General features: G+C 41.2%; 2 protein-coding genes across 2 annotated transcripts in view; both read left to right on the top strand.

Annotated features, from left to right (window-relative positions):
• The window catches only part of LOC129150299 (guanylate-binding protein 4-like), a 32,210-nt gene extending 27,101 nt beyond the window's left edge, over positions 1–5,109 (top strand). Inside the window, exons 8-12 of the mRNA XM_054721285.1 lie at positions 608–820; positions 1,856–1,958; positions 2,320–2,513; positions 3,362–3,416; positions 4,778–5,109. Of these exons, the coding sequence (XP_054577260.1) occupies positions 608–820; positions 1,856–1,958; positions 2,320–2,513; positions 3,362–3,416; positions 4,778–5,109 (897 nt within the window). The remainder of the gene's footprint in view (positions 1–607; positions 821–1,855; positions 1,959–2,319; positions 2,514–3,361; positions 3,417–4,777) is intronic.
• LOC103304272 (guanylate-binding protein 4-like) overlaps positions 1–6,376 on the top strand; it is a 113,512-nt gene extending 107,136 nt beyond the window's left edge. The window contains 1 exon segment of the mRNA XM_054721286.1: positions 6,022–6,376. Coding sequence (XP_054577261.1) covers positions 6,022–6,096 — 75 coding nt within the window. The 3' untranslated portion in view covers positions 6,097–6,376.
• The last annotated feature ends 18,213 nt before the right edge of the window (positions 6,377–24,589 follow it).

The raw sequence follows: 24,589 nt of genomic DNA, 5'->3' as shown, positions 1-24,589 counted from the left end.
AGTGGACCATTTATTTACTATGTATATATTTTTACTTATAGCAATCCAAATTTGCAGAGGAAAGTCTACTTCCAGTCATATTGAACTTTCCATTGCTCATTGTCGATGGATGGACATCTGTTAATACTATGACTGATAAAGGAACCATTGATAATACTGGATTGCATATTTGGAATTTGCTAACAGAGTCTAACTTAAAACTTCTCATGAAAAGAAAAACAATTTTTGCTACTATGTAAAGTGACAGATAATAACTGGGCTTTGGGGTGATCATTTTGCAATGTATACAAACATCAAATCATTATGTTGTACATCTGAAACTAATATAATGTGATATCTCAATTATAACTCAATTAAAAAAATAAAGGAACCATGGAGTTTGTGTCTACTACCTCATCATTTCACAAATGTTCAGCCTGAACCCAAGAGAATTAAGGAAATTCCCACAGATCACCCAAAGAACTGGTCTTAACTGAGACTAAATTAGATTCTTGATGCTTCTCTATGATTCCATGCTCCAGACCATCTGTTTTTTCCAAGAGAATCACAGTTGGGTCTTCACTTCTAAGAACATTTTTCCTTTGTACTTCTCAATATTCTCTGGCAGGGTATCATAGAGAAAAAGAAGGAAGATTTCTTGCTACAGAATGAAGATGCATCTGGAAAATATTGCCAGGCTCAGCTTAAGCAGCTTTCAGAAACCTTGATGGAAAGTATTTCAAGAGGAATGTTCTCTGTGCCTAATGGATACAAGCTCTACTTAGAAGCAATAGACAAGCTTGAACAGTCCTACACCCAGGTGCCCAGGAAAGGAGTGAAGGTGAGGAATAAAAAGAGGGAAGAAGACCAGCAGTCTTAGCGTATCCTTTTGAAAATCTAAAATCATAGGACCATTTGTGAAGAGAGAGCAAAGCATGGTGATATCTGTACATCTTTATCTTTTATATCCACAATTAGTTAAGTACACTTAAATAAACAAGAATATTTTTCCCAAACATAATATTTATTGTCAGGAATGTATATAAAAGAGAACATGCCTTTCATTTAGGAAACAATGTAATAGTTTTGCACTGTGTATAACAGATACATACAATATTCACAAGAAGCTTATGATCTTACCTAAAAAGGAAATATGAATAGTTAATTTGATGTGGGGGATAATGGTTATCATACAGGTATACACTAATAGTGATAAAAATGATGATGGTGATGGCAAGTATATATTGAGCACACACTTCCTAAACCAAGTATATTCTTAGGTGCTGTGTTTTGATTATCAATTCAATCTTCAGAATAGTATGGTTTTAGGTACTACTGTCATCCCCATCATACAATTGAGAAATGATATGCACTGAGAAGCTAATAAGTGATGTAAGAACACACAGCCAGTAAGTGGTAGAGGTGGCAGGGTAGGTATATGTATGTGGCATCAAGTCAAATCTCAGAAGGAAGTTCAGCAAAGCTTCTTGGAAGAGGAGGTAGAAGCTACAAGTTGAAGTATCAATAGATGCTATGAGTGAAGAAAGGGTAGATGAGCATCCAGTCAGAAGAAAAATAATGTGCAAGTACTGCGAACAATTGAGGAGTGTTTGTAGAACTGCACATAAACCTGGTTGTCTAGAACCTGAGGTGGGTGGTGGCTGGCATCATTAGGACAGGACTGAAGAGCTGGGAAAGCAGTTGCCAAAAAGGTTTTTATTCTAACTACAGTGATTGGAGTTTTTACTGTGGTCATGGAATGAAGGGAACCATGGTGGAGTCCTAAGAAAGATGACCAATTCACAGGGTCAGTGTTTCAGTTTTGTTGAACAATGACATCCCCAGCAAGAAGAGTCTGTGCTCCTTGTTTCCTCAGGCACATGAGGTCCTCCAGAACTTCAAGCAGTCACAGGCTGCAACAAAGGAATCCATCCTGCAGGCTGACAACATGCTCACTGCTGGGGAGAAGGCTCTAGCAGGTACAGGGCAGAGCTGTGACCATGGAGGGCAGTGGCTTGGGGGGGTGGGTGGGAGGAGGGAGAGGGCGTTCTGCAGTGCGCTTTAATGTGTGAGAGCAAGTCCTTCTTGAAACAAGGTGTTTCCACAAAAGGATTAGAATAACTTGGCTAAATCTAAAAATAACCAGGTGAGTTTTAATTGCTCCCTCAGGTAATCAGTGCCTTTCCATCATATTCTGAAACATGTTTTGCTGATATTGTTAGTAAGAATATTCAGAGATTCCTCTCTGCCATTATAAAATCATTTTAGTCTGTTACCTTTGAAGAGTACAGCTAGGTATAGCTGTTATTTTCTTCTCTCTGTAAAACCACTGTGGAACAGCTGAGCAGGCCAAGACAGAGGCAGTGGAAAGGGATCAGGAGCTTCTAAGGCAGACACTGAGGGAAACGCAGCAAAAAATGGAAGCTCAAGAGAAAAGCTTCATGGAAAACATAGCCCTACTAAAGGAGAAGATGAAAACAGAAAAAGAAAAGGAACTGGAAAACCGGAGAAAAATGGTGGAGTACGTGAAGAATGTAAGTCTGGGCAGGGTGTGGGCAAAGTCTAAAGGTAAGTAACATGGTTTCTCATGAAGGGAAGAGCAAAAGTTTTAACTAAAGTTACAAATGATTCTGTGAAATATCAAGTTAATTGGATCACTCTAAAGCTCTTAGTCTTTAGATTAAGCACCTTCAGTGGTATTAGAGTTTGGGAGGTCAAATAACATGCTCCAGGCCTCCAAACTGCTGTTTGTGGTGATTATAGAGTTTCCTTGTTCCCCCAAGTGACTATGACTTCAGTTCTTAGGATGTTTGGTAGACTCATCAAAAACACCTGATAAAGTGCTAACTAATCTCAAAGTCTCAGATTATACATGGTATGAAATATGGGATGCTGAAAATTCTAAAATTTGCTGCATTCACTTCCGCATCAGTCTGCTTCTTTCTACATATCCAAAGTAAAGGCATTTTTTGTCCCTACCTGGAGTTTGATTGCCAGTGTTGTCGAGAGTCAGCAGTTCCCATTATGGGTAACATGGGTGTAGCCATCCTACTTCAGTGGAACTGAGAAATAGAACTAAACCTCCATCCTTCCCAAAGAACATCTCTAGGACTGCAATATATTCCTGGCATAGTTGTCAGGCCTGACCCAGACCCAACCCCTCTCCACCCCAGAGGGATCCTGCAAAGGCCACATAGGTACACACTTCTACTACCAGGTCCAAAGGTTTGGAAACACTGAACAAAAACATCAAAGAGCTATTTGAATTCTACAATAATTTTTATTTGGGTGAAAAAGTAAATTGAATTAATGCATGTATTGCTGGGTTTTGCTTAAACTCATAGTCTTTATTTCTTAATCCTAACTTCTTCTGCATCACTAGGTTGAAGAGTCATTGAGGAATCACCAGGAGAAAGAGATGCAACATAAGATTGAAGGTGAGAACAGCTAAAAACACTCTAAATATAAAAATAATAAATTGTACATCAAAATTAAGAACTCTGCTCTTTGAAAAAGCAGACTTTTCGTTGAATGAAAAGGCAAGATGCAGATTGGAAGTAGCTATTTTCAAATCACACATCGGATAAAGGAATTTTATCCAGAATATTGCAAGAACTCTTAAAACTCAACAAATGTGTCACTAATTGGAAAAGCAAACATCCCAAGTATGAGGGAAAAATGATATAATTTGAACAGATACTTCATCAAAAACATATATTTGGAATAATATATGTCAATAAGCACACTAAACAACATCATTAGTTATTAACAACATCATACCTTATTAGAAAAGTGGAAATTGAAGCCACCATGAGATGCACTTCTAGAAAGGCTAAAATTAAAACGACTAAACATCTCAAGTGTTGGTGGGGATATGAAACAACTGGAACCCTTATACCCTGCTGTGGGAATGTAAAATGGTAAATTGCTCTGGAAAACAGTTTGTCAGTTTCTTAAAAAGTTTAACAAAAACCTACCATGCCATCTAATCATTTGCTCCTAGATATATCCTCAGTAGAGTTGAAAGCTTATGTACATACAATAACTTGTTTGAAAATGTTAGTAGCTGCTCTCTTGGTAATAGCCAATTACTGGAAACAAGCCAAATGTCCATAAACAGGTGGACAACAAAATTGAACATATCCATACCAAAAAAATACTACTGAGCAATAACACAGAATAAACTATTGATACATAAAACAATGTTACAAAAATAAATATGCTGAGTGAAAGAAGGCAGACAAAAAGTCTACATACTGTATGATTCCATTTATGTAAAATTCCAGAAAAAGCAAACTATTCTCTAGTGACAGAAACCGGCCAGTTGTTTTGCCTAGTGATGGGGATGAGGTTTTATGTTCAGGAGGAGGGACAAAGGGTATGGGGAGATGTTTCAGTCATAGGTATGTTCCTAACTTGAGTGTAGTGAGGTTTATCAAGTGTATACATGTATCATAGATAGATAAAAATGCATTTGGCATTAAATAATGTTACCATTATTCATCACTAAAGCTGTTCAAAGAAATAAAAATTGCAGATAGATGGGAAACCCTAGAAATGCTGTCAACGACATTAATGCACTGGAAATCATTATTGTAGTGCAAATAATAGTAAGTATAGTTCATAGTTCAAGGATATTTTTAACTGTTATTTACAGTTGTCTTTTGCATAGTCAGTGCAAAAGCTATCACAAGAGGTTTTCTCTATGAAATAAGAAAAAACAAAAAGATGGGGTGAAAGGCAAAATAAGCCATAACAATTTCATCCTCATGTTTCTCTGCTTATTTTTCTTTGTCAGTGCAACGTATAAAGGCTGAATCTGAAGCAACTACAAGAAAAATATTGGAGGAAGTACAAAAAAGGAATGAAAAGAGGTGGGAAGAGAAAGAAAAAAATTATCAGGAGCATGTGAAAAGGCTTGAGGAGATGGAGAAGGGAAGGGCAGAGGAAGCGAGGAATGCAAACGATAAACTTCAGGTATTCAATTCTGTCATCGCCATCTTTACTTCAGCTGTACAGAATCAAAAACATTGCTTAGAAGCTAGAGCATTATGTCACTTTTCTAGCCCAATCACTAGTAGACACTGCATTCTCTTACTGCTTCTACCTGTTACCATCTCTCGTTACTAAAGGATAATACTTGCAGGATAAAATCTCATGGAATCCTTTATTATTAGATCACTAATAAACAAAATTATTCATTGCTAGGCACTGTTCAAGGGCTTTATGGTCATTCTGGGATCAAATTGTCATACTATATTGTAGATACTATTATAACCTAATTTTTAAATGAGGAAATTATAATATCATGAGGGATAAGTATCATTTCTGAGTCCTGCCTTGTGCAAGAATAGCTGGTCTGTCTGTCTGACTGAGTGGAGTTCAAGGTGATTTTGTTTCCTCAGTACCTGTTATAACTTTATCTCTGCAGGCACCCTAATGAAGTAAGACTCTGTGACCAGGTACAGAATTAACTATGTAAATACATACCCAGGCTCCCGTATCTTCCTTTTCTCCAGGCTCTACTATGAGTCATTGCAGAGTCCAGATGTCCACCCAGAAATACAATATAGACTGGCACAGACCCTGATCTCTTTAACTTGTTTCTGACTCTTGCCACCAAGTTTTGAAGAGTTGTATTAAGTTCCCCGATCAATCATCTGCCATGATTCTGAATTTTTAGTAAACTTCCCAATGGAATTCACTACTCTTTCTTGCCTTCTGAGATATATATTTGAGAATCTTCACCACCTAGATCAGAGTTGAAGGAAAAAATTATAAATTTTATAGGAACACTATGATGCATGTGGATGAAGAAGGCCAAGAATAGGATCTGGGTCACTAATATTTTAGAAACTATGAGAAAGAATATTTCTGTAGCTACATAAGCCCAGAAATATTGTTGGTTGGCATAAGAGAAAGTTATATAGTAGAAGTTAAGAAAGGCACATCGTTAAAAATAAATTTCAATAACTCATAGGTAGTGGCAGGGGAAATAATTTTAAAAATGTGGGAACCATTTTAAATTCCTTTTTCTTTTAGGAAACTGAGCGGGAAAAAGAGCTGCTTCTTCAGAAGAACAAGGAACTTGAAAATATGCTACAGTCTAAGGGATAATGTAACATATGCTAAAAATCCCAGAAACAATTTCCTAACTAGCTCCTTCTTCTCACTGCACACCAGCCAGAGGGAACAATTTGAATGAGCAATTTCTGAATGTCAAACAGTTGCCTCTCAACTAAAATTAGAAGCATGATGTATGCAATTTGTTTTGTTTTCTTAATCCTCACCCAAGGATATTTTTTCGATTGATTTTTAGAGAAAGCAGAAGGAAGAGGCACAGGCAGAGAGAGAAACATCAATGTGTCTGTGAGTCAGTGCTCTATCCACTGAGCCAAATTGGTTAGGGTTGATGCTTACAATTTTGTTGAATCATGAAGTTTGTAAAGAAGAAATAAACTGTTAAGACAATAGTTTTTTTCTACAAAGTGATTCAATTCATGCTTAATTATAGTAATAGTGATTTACATGATTCTTACCTGGATCCAATATTTGAAATCAGGCATATTGAGTCTAGAGACACATTAAATTGTATAATGGGATGGATTTTACAATGAGGAGATAGCAGGCAGGTTATATTCAGGGTAGACTTGCTCTCTCTCACATACCTCAACCTTCTAGACATCTTCAGTCCTATACTATTGCTCAAGAGTTTGCTTTGGTTTGGGGATAGGGTTGGGGTATTATGAACTTAGGGCAAAGATAATGGAAGTGAAGAAAGCCATGGGACACATTGATCATCACTCCTGCCAAGTAGACTATGGCTCATGGGCTGGCTGCAAATCAGGGAGACCTGGGACAATGGACTGCAAGGCCAAAGAAAGTACAGTTCTTGGTTTGGTGGTGACTAATGGTCTGTGGGCACAGATGGGACTCTGTGATACTGGTAGAAGAAGCAGTTGCCTCTGTGCAAAATGGATTTATGTGTGGATGCTTCCCCCTCTCTGTCTACAAAATGTTTCTGGGTAATTACTGTCCTGTCCACAGGCCACTCACCTCTTTCTCTTCTACTCTCCTTCCTTAGTCTGTTTTTCCTCCCACAGTTTAGAAAGTAGCTTCTACAGTCATACAAAGGGGAGTATTAACTCAAACTTGAAATAAATTATTTTTATTCCTCTGAGAACCTTAACTATAATCCTGTAAAACTGAAACTAGACTACTGTTCTCTCTGCCTTTCTTTTGTGTTGGAACAATATTTTCAGGGGAAAATTGAATGTTGACCCTCAATTCACACTGTAGTCAAAAATAAATTTGAGGTGAATCATAGTCTTTTTAAAAATATATTTTTATTAATTTCAAAGAGGAAGAAAGAGGGAATGAGAGACAGAAATATCAATGATGAGAGCCTGCAACCTGGTCATGTGCCCTTGACTAGAATCAAACCCTGGACCCTTCAGTCCACAGGCTGAGCCAAACCAGCTATGGCTGAATCATAGTCTTAAATGTTAAAGTTAATATCTAAAAAAAACCTAAAAGAACAGAAGAAATTTTTTCATCTTGGGGGAAATAAATGTTTTTTAATACCATATAAAATGCACTCTACATATAAGAAAAACAATTATTAAATTAATCTTCATCAGTTAAAATATTTCATGGCTATTATCAACAGTACAAGAGATAACAAATGCTGATGAAAAGGGAACCCTAGTGCACTGATGATGAGACCGAAATTGATGTCACCACTATGAAAAACATGAAGTTTCTTCAAAAATTTAAAATAAAGCTATGATTTGATTAAGCAATTCAACTTCTTGGTATTTATCCAAATAAAACAAAACATTAACTCAGAAAGATATATGTACTCTTATATTCATTGCAGCATTATTTACAACTAGAGGCCCGGTGCATGAAATTCATGCATGAGGGGCTGGGGGTGTGTCCCTCAGCCCAGCCTCAACCCTCTCCAATCAGGGACCCCTCGAGGGATGTCTGACTGCCCATTTAGGCTTGATCACACCACGGGCAGTCAGACATCCCTCTCACAATCCAGGACTGCTGGCTCCCAACCTATCTGATTACCCCTAACCACTTCTGCCTGCCAGCCTGATCACCCCCTAATCATTCCCCTGCCAGACTGATCAATGCCTAACTGCTCCCCTGCCAGCCTGTTTGCCCCTAACTGCCCTCCCCTGCAGGCCTGGTCACCCCTAACTGCCCTTCCCTGAAGAACTGGTCCCCGCCAATTGCTCTCCACAGCAGGTCTGGGTGTCCCCACAACTGCCTTTCCCTGCAGGCCCGGTCACCCCCAACTTCCCTCCTCTGCTGGCCTGGTCACATCTAACTGCCCTCCCCTGCAGGCTTGATCTCCCTCAACTGTCCTCCCTTGCAGTCCTGGTGCCTCCCAAATACCCTCTTCTGCCGGCCATCTTGAGGTGGCCATCTTGTGTCCACATGGGGGTGGCTATCTTGTGTGTTGGAATGATGGTCAATTTGCATATTACCTTTTATTATTTAGGATAGCCAGGATGTGAAAACACTCTAAGGGTTAATCAACAATTGAATGGATAAAGAAAATGTGACCTGACCAGAGTGGCTCAGTTGTTGAGCATTAACCTGTGAACCAGAAGGTCACAGTTTAATTCTCTGTCTGGATACATCCCTGGGCTGTGGGCTTGGACACCAGTGCAAGGTTGTGGGAGGCACCCAATCAATGATTCTCTCTCATCACTGACGTTTCTATCTCTCCGTTTTCCTTACTCTCTGAAATCAATAAAAATATGTTTTTTTAAAAGAAAATGTAGCATCCTCCTATCTAATAAAGAGGGGATATGCAAATTGACCATCATGCTGTCACAAAGAGGGCGGTGAGGGGGGTTTCCATAACTCAAGATGGCTGCATCCACAGCGGAGGCCAATTCCCATAACGAGCTTTAACGAGCAATGAGCAGGGACCTGAGGCTGCACCCCCAACCACTGGGGCTTGACAGGGGCTCTGAGGCTATGCCCCCCACCGGCGGGGCTTGACAGGAACTTCAGGCTATGCTTCTCACCCAGTGGAGTTTGATGTGGGACCTCAGGCTGCTCCCCCAACCCCAGCATCTGGGGACCTGAGGCTGCTCCCCCAAACTGACAGAGCTTGATGGGTGATCTCAGGCTGCATTCCCTACCTGGCAGGGCTTGACTGGGGACCTAAAGGAAAACCCTCCGCCTAGCAGGACTTCACGGGAGATCTCAGGCAGCATCCTTCACCTAGCAGTGCTTGACGGGGGAACTCAAGGCTCACCCCCCTCCCCAGCCCAGGCTGGAGGACCTCAGTCCATAGCCCCTGCCCATCAGGGCTTGACAGGAGACCTCAAGGCATGCCACCCGCTCTGGCACCAGGCTGAGGGACCTCAGGCTGAGCCCCCAGGTAGGCAGGGCTTGCCAGGGCACTTAAAGGTATGCTGCCCGCTTTGGCGCGGGGCCAAGGGACCTCAGGCCACACTTCTGCCCCGGTACCAGGCCAGGGGACCTGAGGGTGCACTAGGGGACCTGAGGCTGCGCCTCCCACCTAGCAGTTCTTGACAGGGGACCTGAGGCAGCACCCCCCTCCCCCCCCCCCCCACCTGGCAGGGCTTGAAAAGGGTCGGGCCGGCTGGGTCTGGATCTCACACAATGGTGGTGGCGTAAGGTGGGTCTGGGTCTCGTAAGATTTTGAGGCTCCATGGGTGGGTGAGGACTTGACTCTGGATCCCGCAGCATGCTCCAGACTCTGACAGGAGGAAGATTTTCATATACATTTTACTATTTTTTTTCATCTCTGACACTTCTATTATAGAGAAAGGGCAAATAGCAATATTGAAATATTTCCTCTAATTAATCCCCCTTTAATGTGCATGGATTTCATGCACTGGGCTACTAGTACATATATAATAGAATATTATAGTCATAACAGAAACAGGAAACCTTGCCATTTGCAACAAAATGGATGGACCTTAAGAGCATATAGTAAGTAAAATAAGTCAAAACAGAGAAAGATGAATACTATATAATCTTATATGTGGACTCAAAAAACCCAGCAAATTTTTAAAAAATATATTTTACTAGAGGCCCAGTGCATGAAATTCATGCACGGGGGAGGGGGACTTGTCCCTCAGCCCAGCCTGCACCCTCTCCAATCTGGGACCCCTCGAGGGATGTCTGACTGCCTCTATAGGCTCGATCCTGGTGGGATTGGGCCTAAATGGGCAGTCGGACAACCCTCTCACAATCCAGGACTGCTGGCTCCCAACTGCTCTCCTGCCTGCCTTCCTGATTGCCACTAACCGCTTCTGCCTGACAGCCTGATCACCCGTAACCACTCCCCTGCCAGCCTGATTGATGCCTAACTGCTCCCCTGCCAGTCTGTTTGCCCCTAACTTCCCTCCCCTGCAGCCTTGCCCCTCCCCCCAACTGCCCTTCCCTGCAGGCCCGGTCACCTGCAACTTCCCTCCTCTACTGACCTGGTCACCTCTAACTGCCCTCCCCTGCAGGCTTAATCATCCCCAACTGCCCTCCCCTGCTGGCCATCTTGTGGTGGTCATCTTGTGTACACATGGGGGCAGGATCTTTGACCACATGGTTGCAGCCATCTTGTGTGTTGGAGTGATGGTCAATCTGCATATTACGCTTTTATTTGATAGGATAGAGGCCTGGTGCATGGGTGGGGGCCAGCTGGTTTACCCTGAAGGGTGTTCCAGGTCAGGGTGGGGGTTCCCTTGGGGCGTGGGGCGGCCTGGGTGAAGGGCTTGTGGTGGTTTGCAGGCTGGCTGGTAACCCAAACGGAGGCCCTGGTATCTGGGATTTATTTATCTTCTACAATTGAAACTTTGTAGCCTGGAGTGGAGGCATGGGCCTGCCAGGGTGTGTGGAAAGCTTGGCTTCCTCCATCACCAGGGAAACCCAACCCTCCCTCCTGCTCTCTTTGTGGCTGCAGCCATTTTGGTTGGTTTAATTTGCATACTTTCTCCTGATTGGCTGGTGGGCGTGGCTTGTGGGTGTAATGGAGTGGTGGTTAATTTGCATATTACTCTTTTATTAGATAGGCTTGATTTTTTTTTTTTACAGAGAGGAAGGGAGAGAGATAGAGAGTTAGAAACATCGATAAACTGCTCCCTGCACACTCCCTACTGGGTATGTGCCCGCAACCAAGGTACATGCCCTTCTCCAGAATTGAACCTGGGACCCTTGAGTCCACAAGCCAATGCTCTATCCACTGAACCAATTCGGTTAGGGCCCCAGCCAATTTATTAACAGACTAGATTGTGGGTTGTCAGAGGCAGGGAGTAGAGCATAGCAGAAACGTGTACAATAAGTCAAATATTCCCAGCCATCATGGCTCAGCAGTTGAGCATCGACTTATGAACCAGGAGGTCATGATTTGATTCCTGGTCAGAGAACATGCCTGGGTTGCGGGCTCCATCCCCAGTGTAGGGTGTGTAGGAGGTGACCAATCAATGATTCTCTCTTTCTATCTCTTTCTCCCTCTCCCTTCCTCTCTTAAATCAATAAAAATATATTTTAAAAAATAAATAATAAAATTGTTGCCTTAAATCAATCTCACATACTGAAACTTTATGCCCTTAAATAATAGCTCAGTCAACCCACCAGCACCTGGAAACCACCAATCTAATCTCTGCTCCATTGACTTTCATTGTTTCTCATTCCTCATGTAAGTGGTATCATGTAGTATATGTATCTGGCACATTTTATTTAACATAACATGAACCAGGTTCATGCATATTGCCACAAATTGCAGTATTTATTATTTAAAGGCTGAATTACATTCCATTGTATGTAAATAGAAGGTTTTCTTTATCCAGTCATCCTTCAAAAGATGTTTAGGTTACCTCCAAGTCTTGGTCCTTGTGCACATTGCCTCAGCAAACACGGGAGTGAGGATCTCTCTTCGATGTTTTCATTTCCTTATATTCATATCAAGGAGTGGGCTCTCTGGATCATATGGTAGTGCTATTTTTTTAAAATTATTTGTTGGGAAAAGTACATACTATTTTCTATAGTGACTGCACCAATAATCAATCCCATCAAGAGTGTACAAGGATTTGCTTTTCTCCACATTCTTGCCAGCATTTGTTTTCTTTTCTTTTTGTTTTTTAATACACATTCTGGAAAGTGTGAGGTGATATCTCATTGTGGTTTTCATTTGCATTTCCCTGGTGATTAGTGATGTTCAATGCCTTTTCACATACCTGTTGGTTATTTCTATGTCTTCTTTGGAGAAATGTCTATTCAGTGACTTTGTTCATTTTTTAAATTGGTTTATTTGTTTTTTTGCTAAGGAGTTGTAGAAGTTCCTTATATATTTTGTATATGAAGCTTTCATCAGATATATGGTTTGCAAATATTTTCTCCCATTCTAGAGGCTGCATGTTCATTTATTGATTGTATCTTACCGTGTGAAAAACCTTTTTATTTTATAATCCTATTTGTCTATTTTGCTTTTGTTGTCTGTGCTATTGGTGTCAGATCCAAAATGACATTGCCAAGTCCAATGTCAAGAAGCTTTTTCCCTGAGTTTTCTTCTAGCAGTTTTAAGATTCAAATCTTACATTTAAGCATTTGATTCATCTTGAGTAGTTTTGGGGTGTGGTGTAAGATAAGGGTCCAATTTATTCTTCGATATGCAGATATCCAGTTTTCCCAGCATCATTTGCTGAAGCGGCTACTTTCCCCCCTTGTGTATTCTTGACACCCTTGCCAAAGATCGGTTGACGGTATATGTATGGATATATTTCTGGGCTGTCTATTCTGCTCCATTGGTCTATCTGTCAATTTTCATGCAAGCATCATACTGTTTTGATTACCATCATTTTGTAATATATTTTGAAATCAGTAAGTGTGATGCCTCAAGCATTGTTCTTCTTGCTCAAAATATCACTGGCTATTTAGGGTCTTTTGTGGATCTATATGGATTGTAGAATTTCTTTTTATTTCTGTAAAAAAAAATGTCATTAGCATTCTGACAAGAAATACATCAAATCTTTAGGTTTCTTTGTGTAGTATGACTATTTTAACTATATTCATTCTTGAACACAAAATGTTCTTTCATTTATTTGTGTCTGCTTTAATTTCTTCCATCAGTGTTTTAGTATTTATTATACAAATCTTATATCTCCTTGGTTAAATTTAATTCTAAGTATTTTATTTTTATAATGTTACTATAAATGAGATTCTTTGCTTAATTTCTTTTTTTGCATAATTTGTTGTTAGTGTATAGATATGCAACTGTGTTTTTTTGTTTTTGTTTTTTATATGTTGATTTTGTATCCTGTGAAATGATGGAATTCATTTATTAGTTATAAGAATTTTATGTTGAATTTTTAGGATTTTCTACATATATTGCCATGGGCTTCCATTCTCTTAACTGGTAATTAATATTCACAACTCTCTCTCATGTGCTAGTTCTTGATGGATATACTTTGCTGGAATCACATATTCAAAGAAAAACATAACTGAAACATGACATCTAAACTACTTGTTCTCCCCCAACAGAAATGCAGGAATGATTCTCTTGGTTTTTCTGTTACATTTGAGTGGTTTTCTAGGGCTAGCTTACACTATGCTGGGTCATTGACTGATTTTTCCCAGCCATGACTTGTGAAGTCATGGCAAGGTGATTTCTCAATTTGGGGATAATAATGCAATATGAGATAGAGCTGGATATAAAACCTCCTATAACACCCATGTGCCAGTGCAAGACAATCCAAAAAGCACTTGTGAGTGTAGTAGATTTTACTGAAGATATAGGAGGCAAAAGATGCCATTGTTAGTGCATCTTTGAGGGGAACCACAAATCATTAACTCCACAGTAACCCAGTCCAGCCTATTTCTCTACCTTTCTGGGTAGCCTCTCTCTTCTCTAGTATTGTATTTTATTTGCTTTATGACAAATTTGCTTTTAAAATCAAACACAATTTCTTTGACAAATAAAGTGAGTCCTTTTTATTGCTTATGTGTTTCTTTGTTTGTTTGTTTTATAACATGGAGTTTTTGGTAGGCTAGGAAACATAATTTACTTCATAAAACTTTATCTTGTTACAATAGGAATGCTAACTGCTATTTACAGGTTGCAGTTTACAGGATAAACAGAGGTGAAATTAGGGCCATTCCTGCAGTTCTGTATCCCCCAGACATATAACCATGTTCACAGTCCAGTCAAGGGGTTCAGCCCTTTGCCCCCAGGAGAGCTGCACCCTGATCGCAACATCCTGAAACACCTGCCCTCAGAAGACCTGCAAGGAACCTGACTCAGCTGTCTAGTTGCTGAGGGAAGGAGTACCAAAGGGCCCTAGATCATCAAGGAGATGGGGACAGTTATATTTCCTTTAGAAGGAGCCCTACGCCGGATTCTAGATCCCAGGGCACTTGAAGTGAAGACAGAGTGAGAGTCACATAGAAGATACACCAATTGACCCTGTGAACTCAGAGAGGGCAGAAAACCAACCTCTGGATGTCTCAATTTTGGTCTCTAGAAGGGCACACTCTCACATAGGTGGGCACACGTTTCTGCAGGGGAACTTTGATGCACCCTCATGCGAATAAGAGCACACCCACAGAGCACATGCACACACACACAAGAATAAATACATCCAAGAAATGAGAAAGACAGAAACACTCATGTGAGGGCCATACAGGCCCTATAGTGGTATCTGTCCTGCTGCTTTCAATTTACATGGGCCATGTGGGGCTTCTTCACAGTCCCACATAAGAGAATCCTCAGTCCCACCTTAAGATGGTGTCAGGCCCTGTCTAGAGCATGCCGGATGGTCAAGGCCAGTTAGAGTATAGAGGCATTGTTTAGAGTACACCGGATGTCCAGGGCAACTCTTAGCATGGAAATCTTCATCAGAATGTTTAAGGCTAAGATGCTATAGGCAGGTGCTAGGGTGCAGCAACCTATGCACTGGGCAAACATGCCCTTCTATAACCCAAATGATTGATGTCACTATCTGGAAAGAAGCCTCTTTTTTTCTAAGTAGTATAAAGTTGTTACTGACCAGCCAGTATGAGGCTGCTCCTATGTAAGGTAGGATGCTATTATGTGGGGCTGCATTATGGGGAAGATGTATTACTGACCAGCAGGTGTGGCTGCTGAGATAATGGCTATGGGTACAGAGGCTGCTGCTGCTGTGTAGGAAAGACATTGTTTTCTAGCCAGTGTGCGGCTACCTGCTGTATGGGACTTTGCTCTGAAGAACTGTTTTGTCTAGTAGCTCCTTGTTAGCAATGGCTACATGGTTACTGGCTCCTATAGTAAAGGTTCTCTTATGCACCTACAACTTCTCATGGCTTCTCCTTCTACCACCAGCATCCAAGAAGGTCCAGCCCCTGGCAGAGGAGCTAAGACCCAAGAGTTGGCATAGTAGGGCAGGATTAGGACCTGTGCTTCCAACAATGATGCAGCAAGCAGAGGATAAAGGAGGGTCTAAGTTCTCAACAGTTACTACAGCGAGCAGGGTTCAAGGAGGAACTTGCTCTGACACTTGGCCCTGTGAGCAGGATTCAGAAGTATGTGCAGGTTTGAGGAGCCAGTGCTGCCACAGGTGGGCAGTATGGGAATATAATCACAGCAGCCTCAGTAGATAGTTGGAGCCAGTAAAACCTTTCTTGGATTTTCTTACTAAGCTGGACAGTCTGAAACTTTCCCAGGAGGCTGCAGCCAATTGATACTGTGCTCCAGGCCCTGGTACACAATTTCTAGAAATCAGATTAGAAATGGCTGACATGGCCTCACCCACAAAGAGCTCTTGTCCCAGGCCCTGAGCAAGTAAGCTATTGAGAGTGGGGCATACAGACCCTGGTAACTTCTACCCACTATGATTCCCACCCACAGTGTGTCCAAACCCAAATGACCTCAAAGAGCAGCTGTTGGGCCTTCTAAGTATAAAAAGGAAATGAGGCCAAAGAAGGCAGTCATATGCCTGAGGTCACACAGTTTAATGGCAAAGCTGAAGACTGAGTGCTGGACTCCAGGCTGCCTGTGGGCATTTTAGAGCCTGTGATGAAAATGGCACTGGAAAAGCACCTGGTGGCACTGGGTATACTGCCCTCAACTTCCTGCTATCACACAGGGCCCCCATGGCGTGGGCTATGAGTGAGTAGGGAGGCTCAACCCCATGAGCAGTAACAGCTGGCAAGGAAGGCTCAATGCCTTTTGCCCGAGGCAGCATCCATATAGACACTGTGGTGAAGGTCTGATGTCTCAGCCCCAACAAGGAAACAGTGCCCTTAAATGACACACTAGATTTGATATTTTCAGAGCATTTCACCCCAAAGCAGCAAAATATAATTTGTGCACAGCCCCTTTTCCAGATCCTGAATCCTTACTGCAAAAGTTTGCGGCATTCTGGCACCTCGAAAAGGGACCTGTAGAAGAAGATTCACTGGAGCGAAAAATGAAGAAAGTTCACTGGGAAGGTGGTAAGTACACCAAAAGTGTGGGGAGATTCACTGTGTACAAAGTGTGTACCAGCTTCAAAAGTTGCGAGTTGTAAGTAGGCGGGTATGTCTTTTATTTCAAGCCAGGCCATATGGGGTAGAATTTGAGTAAAAGGCAAAAACATCATTGTAAATTTTTAGCTTGTATGCTCAAGAATAAAGAAATTAAAATGTCAAAAGTTACTCTCTTAAATCAGGCTCAAGGAAACGAATGCCCTTGTCCTCTTTAACTAGGTGGGCTCTTGTTCAAACTGCATTATGCCTAATTCATATTGGGGATCAAAAGTCTGTAATACCTAAGGCCCCAGATCCTCTGCCTCTAGGGTGGAAAGGCTCAACACCTAGAGAAAATGGGGTTATCAATCCTTTCACAAAAGGACTCCTTAATGCTTTGTCTGAAAATTACCATATGACGCCTTGGGACAGGCATATTTTAGCTAACATAACTTTAGAGGCCAGTCAATGCTATGGAAAGCAAAATAGGATAAGATCCATGAAAAGAACTCTGATTTATTAAGTCTTGTCTGTATGTTATGGGTGCTTGTCTGTTGATTATGTTTTTATCTGTCTTGATTGTTTATTGTTAGTCTATTAAGCATGCCTTTAAATTAATTTAACAAGAAAAGAAACAGTAGATAGACAGGCCATTACTAAATATCTAAAGAAGTCCCAGCCCATTAATTACTAGGTATTTTGGTGATCTTGAAAAATGGACACCGACTCTCAAGAATGCTATTAAAAGTCTCATTTTTGCCATGTTTTTATTTCCCAGTTCGTCATTTGAAATTTGGATAGATGAAACATTTCTCTGAATTTAGGGCTTCAAAAAATGGCAAAAATGACATAAGCAAAATATACAGGCTGTATTTGGGCTATAAGATTAGTGTTTTCATAATAATGGGCAGTTCTTGAATAATAATGACCACATTCCAAGGTTAACATTAAAGCCACTGAAAGTCAGTAAGTTATTTCTGTTACAGAATTTGCCAAAGTAAATGCCTTAGGTAGTGATAACTGGCTTTGGAATCTTAAAATTGTTGAAACATGGATGAATGGATGTAGCTAAAATGAAGAATTTGTGGTGAACCTTATCAGTAATAATTATAACTATATTAATGATGAGGGTCCAGTCACTCAGGATAGGGCTGACTGCACTCTCTGTTGGAGGAAAGGGCCAGTTGCTCTTCTCCCCCTAAAAGCAGAGAACCCAGCAGCAGCAACCTTAGATGTTATCTCTAAGGAAAAATGTGGCAGTTTTAAAATTCAAAGGACCTGGAGGCTTGCTCCCTCCTCCCCCTGCCTTTTCATCAGCCTTCTGTGTGACAGGTGGGGATACTCACCAGCCTCATATGTCTAAATATTAATCTGAGTTTGCCTCATATAAAAAATCTAGAGGATAGAATTGAATCTATTAATTATTTATGTCTAGTATTCTATTTGAAATATATCCTTAAAAATGTGAAGATATTACTAATCTAAGAAATGCTAAGTATTAAAATTGCCACCTAAAATTTAAGGCTTCTAAAAGTTAAATGTTCAAATAAAATTGGGAAAGATTATATAGTTATAATAATAAAATACATAAAATTTAGAAATTCATTTTTAAGAAAAATAATTCTTGTATTTTATCTCAAGAAATTCATAGTTCAAAATATATTGTAGTCCTTTATATGTACTACATGTAATAAAATTTCAACCTGGGATTTAATATTTTATTGGCCTGTTAACGAAAAAAACCCATTGAAACCTGTAAAGAATTTTGTGAGTTTATTTGAGCCAAATTGTCGACATATGCCGGGAAGCAGAACCTCAATGAATTGAGATAATGCTCCGGAGAATGCAGGGTTACATCTATATTTATACCTTGAAATCAAAGAAAAGGGACGTAGGTGAGTTACATGAAATCCATTGGTGACAGATTAGGGAGGTGGGACAAAGCAAAGCGGGGAAACCTCTGGGATTGGGTGAAAAGTGAAATGATGGACATGTGCTTCTCTTACAGAGATAGATACAGGATACTTTAACGTAATTAACAGTTGACAATTAACTTGATAACAATAACAATGAAGGAATGTCCCGGTGCCATTTGTTGTGCCCTGAGGGGTCCGGGGTAAAAAGGAAGTTACAAGTTACCCAGACATCTCACAGACATCTCACAGATATGTTATCTTAGAGGCAAAAAGGCAAATGGGCTCAGGAAAGAAGATCTAAGTTGATCTTTGTCAGGGAAGATATCGGACTAGGACATGACTACCCACTATAACCTGTTTGTAGTTAAATATTTAATTTTCAAACCATCCTTTGTGGTTATTTCAGGTCTCTGAGTTTGCAAGACTGCCACGCAGGCCTCCCCTGAGCTTGTCAGATTAGCATGTGGCTCCTTTCTTTCACAGGCCTAATTAAAAAAGAAGATTAATTCTATGGTCTGAACCAAATTTTTAATATAAAAACCTGTTTAAATTTAATTAATAACTTTTATAATAATTACAAAATATATGTATATAATATAATCTTTGGGTTATATATTTGATAGTCTTTCCAAGTTAAATTTCAAGACTTTAACTGAGAGATAGCTTTGGGACATCTCAAGGGCCCAGAAATGATTCAAGGGTTTACTCTCTTCTTTTTTTTTAAAATATATTTTATTTATTTTTTACAGAGAGGAAGGGAGAGAGATAGAGAGTTAGAAGCATCAATGAGAGAGAAACATTGATCAGCTGCCTCCTGCACACCCCCTAATGCGGATGTGCCCACAACCAAGGTATGAGCCCTTGACCGGAATCGAACCTGGGACCTTTCAATCCACAGGCCAACGCTCTATCCACTGAGCCAAAACAGTTTTGTCAGTTTACTCTCTTCTTATAAGAAATATTTTTGAACTAAATTAGTCCAATCTAATATACTTGAAATCATGTGGGAAGCTTTATCAAATAAAATTAATAACTATATTATATTTATATACATATATTTTAAATATTATAAAGGTTTCAATCTCTAAGTTTGGCAGGACAAAATTGCTGAATACTTCTTAAGCAGAACCGGATTATTCAGCAGTGGAATTTTAAGATGGGAGCCCTCAAACAGCCTGCTTATTGGAGGGTGCGGTGGCATTTATACCTCCTAGGTCAAATGTATTACTTACTTTACTTTTTTCAATAAAGATGCCTACTTTAGTTGCTTAAAATATTAAGCTCCCTGTATGTCATCAGTGACTGACACTATACTTTCCATCTGGAAGACAAAACAGGTTGGATGCTTAGCATATTAATAAATCAGCTTTTGCAATATAATCAAGGTCTCATATAAACTCAGTTATATAAGAAGCCAATATTTTATAAGTAATTGGGTCTAATAAAGTCCAAAATAAAATTTGCATAGGTATGCAAATGTGCACTAGCCAAAAACAATACCATTTAAAAGTAAGTTTTAAGCTTAATAAAAAGGAGAGATTTTAAAACCTCTTCCTCTACTATTTATAAAATAAACTAAAAGTTACTATTCAAGCATTAAATCTCACCATTAATAAGACACAATAAGTAAAAAGAGAGTTACTTTTACTTGATTGTGCCAGGCCAGCATGGCCAAGGGTGAACTTGAGGAGGGGTGGTGAGGGATTGAAGAAAAAACAGACAAGAGAATACAGCTGGGGCTAAGTGGATCTCCTGTGCCTGGATGAGGACACAAAAGACCCAGCCTGCAAGCCAATGTTTTATTTTATAGTCTGATTAAAAAAAGGGTAAATTAACATGTATATAAATATTCTTGTTTTGGCAACACTTGCTGCACCTCCCACAGCCCATTAGCTACTTAAGAAGGAATTAGGGAGGGTTACAAAGTCAGGCTTAATTATGCTAGGAGAGCTCTGCCCTCCAAGCTGCAACTTGTTTGTGGCCCTGCCACAGGTCAATCCAAGGCTTAACCCTAGAGCCGCTCCCAACACTTGATATGTATGCATTGCAGTATTGGCCAGCATACCTCTCTCCTATTGGTATTTCTGAAAAGTAACCAAGTTTGTTGCTCTGTTTAAAAGAAAGAAAAAGGTTTTTAAAAGAAACTCCCTAATGTGGCCTAGAAATTACTATGAGAGAAAAAACAGGAGGAGATTCCCTTCAAATATCTAGAAAACAGTAATTAAAAATAAATATGTTAGGCCTCAAAAAGAAAAGTAAGTAACTTGCATTTTGCCTCACTAAACAAAGCTTATACATCTGCCTCAAGGGCCTCTAAAATCCCAACTTGAAAAGAGAAAAAAGGGGAATAGTGAAGAAATCTCCTGTAAGTAAACTACATCAAGCTTTAATTAATTTAAATTTTTTTCACTTTAATGTTAATGGCAAGACACCCATAAAAGTACACTGGTGTCATAATAAGCCTAAGGAAAATAGTCTGGTTAAATGGAAAGATCCTAAGTCTGGTTTATGGAAAGATCCCCTTGTTAACATTTGGCCGAGGATATGCTTCTGTATTTCCAGAAAACTCCTCCAACCCCATGTAGATTCCTGCAACGGATCTGAGAGAAGAACTGACCAGACTACTCCAACCACAGATAGCAGTAACCCCAAGCAGCACACTGACGAGACAGAGAAGAAACAGTCCAGAGATGGGGGTTGATAAAGATGCCTTGCCATTCTAGCAGTCATCAGCTGTGTGTTGGTGCAGGTTGCCCTGGACAAAGTCAAAGAAGGTTGGACCTGCATTGTCATTGCCCACCGTTTGTCCACCATCCAGAACTTGAATATCATTGCTGTCATGTCACAGGGGACAGTGATTGAAAAGGGAACCCATAAAGTACTGTTGGCCCAGTAAGGAGCCTACTGCAAACTAGTTCCTTAAATGCCTGACAACAATTTTTAAAAGGACATGAAAGAACTCAATCCTTTTCATTGAATCTAAAAGTCTTAAAAGGACTCAAGCCCTGCAAATGGCACACGCCTTTCTAAATTTATTAAGAAAACAAAAAGGGAAAAATGCTGAAACGACCATTTGCATATTAGCTCTTTATTATATAGAACTAGAGGCCCAGTGCATGAAATTTGTGCATGGAGGGGGAAGGTCCCCTCAGCCCAGCCTGCACCCTCTCCAATCTGGGACCCCTTAGGGGATGTCCAACTGCCGGTTTAGGCCTGATCCCTGGGAATGGGCCTAAACTGGCAGCCAGACATCCCCCTCACAATCCTGGACTGCTGGCTCCTAACTGCTCACCTGCCTGCCTGCCGGCCTGATCAACCCTAACCGCCTCTGCCTGCCAGCCTGATCTCCACTAACTGCCCTCCCCCCTGTTGGCCTGGTCTCCCCTATCAGCCCCCCTCCTGCCAGCCTGATCACCCCTAACTGCCCCCGCCAGCCAGCCTGGTTACCCCTAACTGAACCCCCCTGCCAGCCTGATCACCCCCAATGGCCCTCCCACAGGCTTGGTTATCCCTAACTGCCCCACCCCAAGACTGGCTTGGTCGCCCCTAACTGCCCTCCCCTGCCAGCCTGGTCACCCCCAACTGCCCCTCCCCTGCCAGCCTGGTCGCCCCTGATTGCCACCTCCCCGCTGGCCTGATTGCCACTCACTGCCTTCCTTGGGGCCTGGTTGCCCCAAGCAACCTGCTGTTTGGTCATTTGGTTGTCCCTCACTCCCGCCCCTGCCCCCCCCACCTGCCTGATGGAACCCAACTCCTACTGCATCAACCTGGTCAACCCATCTGCCCCCCCGCCCCCCCTTACCATCCTGGTCACCCCGTGCAGCTGGCTGTTTGGTCGGTTGGTCATCCCTCACTAACCCCGCTGCCGGCCTGGTCACTTCATGCAGCCTGTTTGGTCATCCATCCAGTTGTTTCAGTAGTGACAGCCCCTGGCTCTTTATATATATGGATTAGTACATCGTTTTGGTCATTTTGAATATATTTTCTTATTTTTTTGTTGTTTTTCTAATATGTTTTTATTGTTTTTTAGAGAGAGAGGAAGGGAGCGAGAGATAGAAACATCAACAAGAGAAAAACATGATTGGCTGCCTCCTGGACTGGGGATTGAGCAGGCAATCCAGGTATATGTCCTGACTTAGAATCTAACAAGTGACCTCTAGGTGCTTGAGTCCAACCACTGAGCATTCTGGCCAGACTGAACATTTACAATTTCATTTGTATTTTTCTATTGCTTTATTTGAAACAGGCTCTCAAATTACACGGTCCTCATTCCCTCCCCCACCAGATCTGGATCTACCCTTGTATAAACAAGAAACCAACAATATGTAACAGAAGAATAGTGAGTTTGTCTGGGTTATAAAATCAAGAATTTTATACACAGTGTTTTTTATTTGTTTGCTTGTTGTTGTTGTCTTGCTAATGAAACAAAATTATGTTGAACAAAAGTAATTGAACAAGTGAAAAAATTTAAGGAAAAGAGATTAAAAAACAAGCCTCTTTCCTCACAAAACTACCCCTGCTGTCCCTTGGCTCACATTCAGCCTGCTGCTCTGCATTCCTTGTGGGTTTGGGAAACACAAGCCACCTGAGGAGGGACCAACCTGGAATTCTGAGCAGAGGTGTGGAGGAACCTCAACTTTCCTCCCAGGTCACCTGCTCTCCTGCCTCAGTTAAAAAAAAAAAAAAAAAGAGAGGGTGAGGGCAGGGAGGGCCAGGGGAGACCCAATGATTCAATTCTCAAAGAAGCGCATGGCCTTTCGATTTGGGTTCTTATCAACCCAACCCATAACTGCTTGGCTATAATATCTGGCAAGACTTTCAGCTTTTAAAGAGAACAGTCAGTATCTGGAGGAGCCAGATGCAGGAGGGACACGCGAGGAAAGAGCAAGGGCAGCTGAGAACTTGTCCCCTGTCTGCAGCACAGGAGTCACAGAGACAAGTAAGTTCACTCCTAGACTTTCTCTTCCAGGCCCATGTTCCTTAATATCATCATCAACACCAACAGGTGCCTAAACGCACACCCCATACTGGAAGCCCAGGCTTGGCACTGGAGGGCAGGGGACAGCGGGAGGCTAGTACTGGGCTTGGCTACTAGCAGCTCAGAGTCTCTGTTTGGATCAGAGGCCTTTCTGTGAAGCAACCAGCGTTCATCCACCTTGTCTCCAGGATGAGCTGCCCCTCCGGCAACCTCCCAGGGCTACACAAACAGCCCTCCATGGGCTACACAAACAGACCTCCATTTCAAATGCCAAAAGGGGCTAAACCCTTCCTGGGATGGATGGAGTAAACCCCATCCACTTGCAGAGGCTCCTGGTGGAGTCCCCCCTAGTCCTTCCTCAGACTGTCCCTGTCCCCCCTAGTCCTTCCTCAGACTGTCCCTGACCACCACCACATCACCTCCCCACCCCCACCTCCCCACCTCCAGGTACTGGAGAAACTGAGAGAAATGGTGGTCCGTAATTTACAAACAATTTAAATCTTAAGAGATTGACACAGATTCTTTTTGTATCAGCAATACTTAATATTCCAAAGGTAGCACAAAGCTCTGTTATATAGAATAATTCAATTTCATGCTCACTGATCAACTGTTAGAAATACCTATAAGATCTAATAGTGCTCGTTTACCAGGCATTGTTTCTCATGTGTGTTCCATACAAGAACCGTCTCAAAATATCCTGTCATACTTGCTGAGAAGTCAAGGCTTGGGGTAGTTTTCACCATCACTTCAGATGACTGACTCTCCTGAGGAATAAACTTTGGAAACCATCTAATGCCACACAGGAGAACTATTTCATTTTACTTCTTTATTTGAAATTACCAGCTTTTGGATTGGGTATTCCAGCTTGCTTGCATTTAAAAAAAATTTTTTTATGAAGTCATCTATTCTGACCAAAATTTTAAATTTTCAGTTCAAATAGTAAACTCTGCAATTCCTCCCGCTTATACTCACTATGATGAAAACAGTAAAGTAGGGCCTCATCCAGCTGTGGGACTCTGGAAGATCTGGGCACACCCTAAAACATGCTGGCTACTGCCTCTCTTCCTTGTCAGCCAAAAAGTAAAGAACAATGTCCTTTGATTTCAATTAAATGAATTCCTGCACCCATTAATTTATCTGAGTTCAGTAATGCTTTGGCCTATTGTGTGTTTTCTAATCTTTATTGTTGAAAGTATTACATAGGTTCCTCTTTTTCCCAATTGACCCCTTCTAGCCTGTACCTCCC

Source organism: Eptesicus fuscus, chromosome 9 (genome assembly GCF_027574615.1).
Source record: "Eptesicus fuscus isolate TK198812 chromosome 9, DD_ASM_mEF_20220401, whole genome shotgun sequence".
Lineage (NCBI taxonomy): Eukaryota > Metazoa > Chordata > Mammalia > Chiroptera > Vespertilionidae > Eptesicus > Eptesicus fuscus.
This window is presented reverse-complemented; position numbering and strand designations above follow the sequence as displayed.